General features: G+C 37.0%; 1 protein-coding gene across 8 annotated transcripts in view; it reads left to right on the forward strand.

Annotated features, from left to right (window-relative positions):
• Positions 1 to 3,815, forward strand: part of LOC129732658 (Kv channel-interacting protein 4-like) — a 165,666-nt gene extending 161,851 nt beyond the window's left edge. For all 8 annotated transcript variants that reach the window (XM_055693716.1, XM_055693720.1, XM_055693721.1 and 5 more), the window contains exon 7: positions 756 to 3,815. In XM_055693716.1, coding sequence (XP_055549691.1) covers positions 756 to 866 — 111 coding nt within the window. In that variant the 3' untranslated portion in view covers positions 867 to 3,815. The remainder of the gene's footprint in view (positions 1 to 755) is intronic.
• The last annotated feature ends 4,856 nt before the right edge of the window (positions 3,816 to 8,671 follow it).

Below are 8,671 nucleotides of genomic sequence, written 5' to 3' on the forward strand. Positions count from 1 at the left end.
CCGCCGTTAAGATGCTCATCGAAGTGCTGCTTACACCTTTTGATTACCTCCCACTCGTCCGTAAGGAGGTTGCCGTCCAAGCTCCTGAACATATCGGCTTGCGGCACATGGACTTTATTGGAGCTAAGCTTCTCGTAGACCTTCAGAGTGTCGCTAGCTTGGTACAGCTCTTCCATCGCTACGCAATCTAGATCTTCTTGTTGCTGCTTTTTCTCTCGGAGGACTGAGTTTTGGCTTGTCCGTGTACATTGGTATCGTTACACGTTCGCTTTCGTATGATGTTGCAGCAATCTCGTCCGTGCTGCATTCTCCTCCTCGACTAACTGTTTGCATTCGCCGTCAAACCAGTCATCTCTATGATTCGGAGCCTTTGTACCTAGTAGCGCTACAGCAGTGCTACCTACGGCGGGTCGAATGCTCCTCCAGCCGTCTTCAAGAGTAGCTGCGCCTAGCTGCTCTTCCGTTGGTAGCGCTACCTGTCATGTAAAGCGACAGGAAGGGGAACATGACTAATGAGACTGGTGACTATTTCTGGAACCAACATATTGAGGTGTTTCTGAACTACGAAGAGTGTAGTGTAAAGCGCTACAAGCAAATTCATTGATTCACTGCTCTTTAATTGTGAAGAATTAACCTGATTGCCAAAAAAAATATTTTAGAAATTTAAATATCCCTTCACATTGATTTTTTGCTCTAAAAACTATGTATAATGTAATTATAAATAATTAATTGTTTACTGATTTTTCTACTTGTAGAAAATGGACCGCAACTGCGACGGAAAAATAACCCTAGACGAGTTCATCGAATGCTGTACCAACGACGAAAGCATCCGGCGCTCGATTGCAGTTTTCGATACCATCTTCTAGGAAGTTACTTAATGGATTCGAATTGGAGCACGCGTGATATTCAGTGAAAGCTATATCAGCTATCAGTAACTTCTTGCATTTCCAGCTTCAAATTACTAGAAAAGAATATCTACTGTCACCTTGTTTGTTATGCGATCTGTGCAGCCTCAAGGATATATGGTGAAGGAGACTCTTTATCTGCTAATCTACGATATCAGAACGTTTCATCATACTTTTAGTGACTGTGTGGGTAAGAGAGTGACAAGCCCTCGTAGAGCTCATTGTACGCTGGCTCTTCAACTGTCGATTAAAAAATGTGATAGACAAGTGTCATTTTCATGAAACTAGCGCAAAATGCTTCTTGACAAGTTGCTGAGCGTAATACTGCTACGACAGAATTGTTATTCGACCTGATGCGCCTGTTACAGAAGGTTTAAAATTGAAAAGTATTGATTCTCATTCGCACCAAAATTGGTTATTTGAAACTACATATGAATTACTCTTTGAAAGTAATAGAATAGGTAGGAGAGCACAAACAGTAAATAATGGTTTATATTTTATGTACCTATATGGATTGATACTCTCGTTTGTGTCTACTTTGCAAAGATTTGTGCGTTTACGAGTGCGTCACAAAATTATATAGGGTATCGGCTTTATTATCGTCAGCAAGGGTAAATGATGTCCTAAAGCGTTTATTCATGCAAGAAATATGGTTCTTCATATTGCAGCGCATCTTCCTGCAAAAGATTAGTTCTCTATGAGCTCCCTAACCCACCCCGATGACGATATTAGAGGCGAAACCCCTATAGTTTTTGTGGAATGTTCAAAATCTGGCTCTATAATAAGCCATATTGTTTGCCAGTGAAGCATATTAGATATTACTGCTTGCGCTAATTTTGGCACATTTTTTTGCTTCGAACTTGATAGTTTCACAATACAGCTTTTGCAAGGACTTCTGAAAGCCGCTATATAAAAATTCTATAATACCGCAGATGAGTAGCGAATAGAGGTTTCCCGTCAGACCAAACTGCTCTTTTCTCATTTTTTTTTTCCAATTTCTATCATTTTTTACTGCGCTGAGTTTCAGCCATTATTATATTTATCTCTTGTTTTCGCTAACGTGGAAACGTGTTTTATAAGTGAATATTATAAAGGAAATTGCCACAGCATCCCAATGCGTAAATTGTAAAAAAAAATATTGAAAGTATGACAGAAAGCACGGAACCGCTGAAATAACGCACGTAAAAACAACATCAACATCAGCAAATACCATGTCTCTGGTCAGTTCGTACAATGGTCTATAGTAAAGTAAAATATCAAAATGATACACAAGAAGGGAAGTATGCACTAAGAGATTGCTTTTATGGGGTAAAATATACATCTTGTTTATTATTAATAGTTATTACCTTAAAAAAAACTTTGGTAAAGAATCAACTCCTGAATTCAAAATTTATTTTGACGGAAATCTTCTATTAAAGTTTCTGCTTCTAGCAATATGTTTAGTTATTTTTACGCAGCAAATACCAAAGTGATATTATTGTTATTGATGTTAAAAAAAACAAGAATTTTCCTCTTCCTTTTCGCACAAGGTGTTACAATGTGTCGTGAATAATTGTTATGTGTAGAAAAGATAGAATAAAAATGACTATCAGATTGCTATGAGTCTTTCCATTATTCTTGTATTCGCAAATGTTGAGAAAGAGAAATACCGAACAAATAAATTAAAATTGGTTACAGCTGCACAGCTTTTTAGGTACAAAAATAGAAATCAGTAGGAACAATAACACTACTAAGATCTAATTTTTTTCTTGATGTCCTAAAAATGTTAAGCTTTTTCCTCACATTTAACCTATAAGAAATCAAATATATCTAACTCTTGAACTTCCAACTTATGAAGCCAACGCTATGACACAAAACAAAATGTGTACAATTTCCAAAATATGAAACTGACTGTATATAACGTTTATTATAAATTACTACTAAATTTAACGAATCACCTATTTTAGAAAATTCAATACAAGACAAATCCAAACTGAAAATCTATTCCTAAAATCTTTGAAAACTAATTAAACCAACCTCTTGTTGAATTGATTTTCAAATCATTATTCTATAAGCAAATGATATTTCCAAGATGTGTGAATGAAGATGTCGATGAATCGTAATAGAAAATAAGCTAAATGAGAACATGAAATTATAACAAACCTTCAAAGGCCCACAAACAGCAGGATGATGCAAATCAAACGTAAAATAATATCATTAACGATAGTTGAGACACTGAATTCAACCAATCGGTTGATAATATATCTTTTCTACTGCAGGCTCCGGAACCAACAAACTCCAGTGATAGAGCTATAAATGTTCGTGTGAATCATATATAATACATGTTTCCCGTTGTAGTATATATTTGGTACATCCCTTCGAGAGAGTAGAATTTGTAATGATGTTGTTCTTGCATAAGAAAAAAAAAGTTTAATGACTGGACTTGAACCAAGAGTCAACCATTTACTGTACCCGTAAAATTTAAGAATCGAAATTTGAAATCCGTTGTTGTTTTTTGTTATCCTACTTCTTGAACACTTTGATAGATAGTTTTTCGGACAGTTCCAATTGCGGCTGTCCTTAAATAACTCATACAGTTGTTGTTATGATCCCAAATTTTCTCACTAAAATCATGCGATAGAACTACAAAAAGTGTATACATAAGCTTATATGAATGTTATAGATCAGAATGGAAGAAAAAGGTTTACTGTTAATTACAAAATTGTCTGTAGCTAATCCGTTATGTTTGTTTAGGCTGAAATAAAGTGTACAGCTTTGAGCAGATAAGCTACACTGCTATTTGTTGTAGAATAGATTAAAAAACATAATTGTGGTAATACAAACCAGGCGACACCTATTCAGTTGTTTCGATGTTCACAAAGCTTTAAGCGTTTAAAAAACGATTAATAAAATAAACTCTCTCATAGAAAATAGGTAATTTTACTTATTTATTGTACAGATTTAGCTGAAATTGAGCTGGGCGTCCTAAAACTGCCTTCAGTATTTGAACCCCGGTTAGTATTTTTTTTACAAATATGCAAACATGAATTCATTTAGTGATTATTATTTCAATATACAGTTAAAGCAATTAGTTATCGCACCCCATAATTTATCACATCATTGGAATTTGCAGTCTTTAGTATATAACCTCATACATTTATGTAACACTGACGAAAAAATCTTGTTAAAATTTTGGTTGGATACAAACTATTCGAACGGTCCCATCCTCTTAAAAATACTTCTGTTTGAGTACTTTATGAATGCAGTGTACCTGCGTAGCGTTACGTGTGTATCTCGTTCGTACTCGAAAAATGCTGCTTAAATATTGTAAACAGCTTTTTAACAGTTTGTTAAGTAATTTTGCCTTAGGCCCGATCAGAGGAGAGATGAAAAAATTCATTCCGTTCTTTATTTGACGCATTCTACCGTGACGTTACAACGTTTTGACTATTCTGTTGGCATCATTTAAATTCTAACTATTTTTTTATGAAACCTTTTGATATTATTTCAGATTCGGAAAGTAGATAAAATTTCCTATAAGAATGATGCATGAGATATTTGTTTACTTTGTTTATATTACCTTGGGGAGTAAAAACGTAGCGTGACGTTACAACGCGCGAGAAATTGAGGTGTCGGGACTTTTCTTACAAAAGTTAAAAATTCTGCTCTGTTTGGAATTTTATAACAATTTCTTCTTCCACGATTTGATAACAAATAATAATCGAACATTTTGCCATGTTTAGAGTGCCTTTAACTGGTAACATCTATATTTGAGAAGCTTTTATATTTCGTGACGTTACAACGCTCATTTTTCAGCAAGGGGTATTCTCACTTCGTTGTAACGTCACGAAAATATGAATCAGTCGATATCCATTATTTATCACATATTTCTTAGACGTTTTCATAAGAAATAGTTCAATATCTGATTTTATATATTTCTACTTCAACTTTATGCACTTGTTTTGTGGGGTTATTCATAAATTACGTAACAAATTTACTTTGTCGTTTAATGTTTGGTAATGAAGAACCAAACTTAAACTTGGAGATTTTTAGTGAAGGAGTGAGTTATGGTCAAATCAATTCTTTTCATAAGTGACCTATGCATCATAAATATTCTCAAAAGTGTCTTATATGACATTTTGTGTAAAACATATTAAATTTATTTTTATTGTAGATTTTTCACAATGTTAGAGTACGTTAGCAGTTTATTCAGTATTTATATTAAAGTTTACAAATGTGTCCTTAAGTTTACAAATGTGTCCTTAATTCCAATAAATACAAGAAACCTTTCAAAAATAATAATAATAACACAAAAATGCCGCTTGTTATCTTTTTTCGCTCCCGTAATATTTCCTTGATTTTTTAAAACTCGAGTGCATTTTTGCCGCTGAAGATTTTTTCATCTAGACTTGCCCCAAAAATAAATAGCTGGCTTATTCCACGATATAGTGTTGGTCGTTCAAAAATGTTCTTCTCATCGTTAAATGTGGTGATGTCACGTCCCGTAATTGCGATAACCATCACATTCGGAAGATTGGCTTGAGCGATGCGGACGAAATACCTATTCATTTAATTAATACGGTTACCTTGCGTCAATAGTTTTTCTCTTAGGGAACATTCGCATGTTACGTAACGCGAAAGTTGACAATTTTCAATTCCCCCTCACGCAATGTATTGTAATATAATATAATAGAATAATATTAGAATTTTTTAGAATGTAACGTTACTCATGGATGACCCACAGTTTAATAATTAAAAACATTAATCCATTTTACAAAATTTATTCTTTGTTATATGACAGATGTAACGTGAATTAATTTATACGCATCAAGTATGTTTTTAAACATAGACGAATATTATATAAGGAGAGAAAAAAAATTCGTGACGTTACAACGCAAACTAAACCCGGTTGTAACTCAAGTTGTATTCAACCTAGATGCGATCTTTTGGTATCAAATTAAAGGTATTTTTGAGTATAAAGAAAAAAACAAAATATTACTTTGATTAAATGTAAGGAGTTCCCATGAAGTAAAAAACTGCACTTTTTTCGTGACGTTACAACGCTAAATTACCCCTGTTGTCATATTGGCCTAAGATCAACATATTTGAAATTTCACTTCAAAACCCTTTAGGCATCGAATAAAGCACTTATTTCACAGTCATATAACATAAAAACTGTATTGTAAATACATACTCCTGATCATTTGTAACCATTTCAAAAATATGTAACCAAAAATGCTTGTTTTTTGTTTATTTTACTTGAACTTTGCAATTAGTTTTCTACACTTTCTTCATTTCAAAAATTGGTTTGTTGGTGTAGCTTCGCAGAGAATGTGTCATTTGACGAGCAATTTGAAAAGTGTTGGGATCAAATAGTTTTCGGTACTTACTAACTTACGAATGGTCGTAGGCTCTGAGACATGGCATGCAAAACGTAGTTCCGCCAATTTACTCGGTCCATTGCTGCCTGCCTCAGATACAGCGGGCATCCGGTGTTCTGCACATCCACCTGTTCCAACCATCCTGCTCTTTGCGGCCCTCGTCTCATTGTTCCTATCGGATTTGAAGCGAACACCAATTTTACAGAGTAGCTGATCAGCGTATCCTTTCAGCTTTAGCCACTTTCTGAATACTGGGTTCGCCGAAGAGGTGCACAAGACTCCGTACTCCTGCACACCGCCAGAGATGGTTCTTAGCACCCGACGTTCAAAAACTCCGAACGCTCGTAAACACGAGCTTTGTCCACGTCTCATGCCCGTAGAGAACGACCAGTCTTATTAGCGTTTCGTACAGAATACACTTGGTGTGGAGATTCCTGTTTTGCAACCGTAGTTTTTTATGGAGCCCATTTGTGATCTCTTAATCCCATCCTCCTGCTTGACCGTTATCACGCTAAATTCCAGAAAAAAATCGAACAGAGCTGAATGAATACCTCTCCAGGCAGTTATAATTGCCAATAATTAAACGAAGCGGTGAAAAAGAGCAGTAGCAGTCTATAAAAATAGGCGTGTAGAGGGAACGGTTAAAGTATAAAAATCCGTCAATAGCCACGGTTATAAAAAATACCTTCCTTTCCCGTTATAGTCGTTAGAAATGCAGAAATAAACTCGGTTTCTGGCAACAACGGTTGTAACGCTTCCTTCTTTCCTTCCCCAACGAGGTTGTAAGGCTGTGGCCGGCGCCGTAGTCGACCTTTACGAAACGGAAGCTACTGAATTGTTGTACATCGAAGATGCAAAATTAATCCCGAATAGCCATCTCTATGTGATTCTTTGTGCAGCTTCACTAGCTGAAATCCATCACGGAGGAGCAACTACGAAATGTGCGGTCGTCAAAGCTCAAGCTCGTCGTTTTTTTATGAAACTCGTAGTAGAAAAGACTTTCTCTGATAATACGCCTTCTAATCTCCCGGTTGGTTCGTTGTTCTCAGTTGCCAGAGAACTGAAGTACACAAATTCGTCGACTACCTCGAACTCATGGAGGATCTGCCGCAGTGTAAAGATTTGGTCAGTCGTAGACCGTCCTTCCATGAAACCGGCCTGGTAACTTTCTACAAATCCGCTGGCTTTCGATGACGGGCGTTGGAAGATGACCTGGGAAAACACTTTGCAGGCGCCATTCAGGACTGTGATCGCTTTATAGTTCTCGAAATCTAGTTTATCGCCCTTCTATCCACTCCTCCGGTAGCTGTTATGTCTCCTAAATCTCACCGACAAGCTGATGCAGCGAGCTGGCCGATTTTATTGCTCTTAAGCTGCCGGATCCTTAACTTCGTTTATGATTGGGGGTAGCACATCTTCGTCGTTCGTTGCACCGACCACGTCTTTTCCGTTCCTGTTTTGGTCTCCAGCTTGTACGCTATTCAGGTGATCATCGTAAAGCTGCTTCCATCTTCTGATCACCTCGCTTTCATCCATCAAAATGCCTCCCTCCTTATCCCTACAAATTTCGGCTCGTGGGACAAAGCCTCTTTGGCATGCGTTGAGTTTTTGGTAGAATTTTCGTGTTTGGTGTATGCGGTGCAACTGCTCGAGGTCTTCGCATTTATCCTCTTCCTGACGACACTTTTTCCTTGAAGAGTTTGACTCGCTGCCTCAATCTACAGGGTGCGCCATAGTTATTGCAACAAGAAACAGAGGACCATTTTTTTGGCAAGTAAGAGAAAACTTTTGAAATAAAAATATTTTTGTGAGTAAAAACAATTACCAACAACTGTTTCCATACAATATCAGAAAAAAACAGGCTCTTCCCGACGCGCAAGCAACAACAAGGTTCATGCGATGCAAGGATCTTCCTGCACTTGACGACGCTCTTCACCTACGAGAAACTCTTTGTCGTTAAGCAAGCCTACAACCCGCAAAATGAATGGGTGCTCGCTCGATTATCAGGAGATGCTGATTCAGTAGAAAATACGATCTTTCGCTCGTCTTACCCAGCTCCTGTGTTGGTTTTCGTCGTGAAAGGTGTAAAAATCGATGGTAATTACCACCTGGATGAGATTTTGAAGACGAATGTGATGGGTTAGGCCAAGAAAACGAATAACTATCAAAACTGGACATTATTGCCAGACGGTGCCCCGGCTCACACAAAGAAGTTCGTTTAAGACTGGTGAAGGTCTATCTTTCTCTCTGTCATTACCAAGGATGAGTGGCCTCCAAACTCGCCAGATCTCAACGTGATGGACTTCTCGATTTGGGGGATGTTAGAAGCGAAGGCCTGTTCACGAAAACACACAAGTTTGGACGCGTTGAAGAAGTCTTTGCACAAAGTTTGGAAGAAATTCCTCC

Source organism: Wyeomyia smithii, chromosome 3 (assembly GCF_029784165.1).
Source record: "Wyeomyia smithii strain HCP4-BCI-WySm-NY-G18 chromosome 3, ASM2978416v1, whole genome shotgun sequence".
Classification (NCBI taxonomy): domain Eukaryota; kingdom Metazoa; phylum Arthropoda; class Insecta; order Diptera; family Culicidae; genus Wyeomyia; species Wyeomyia smithii.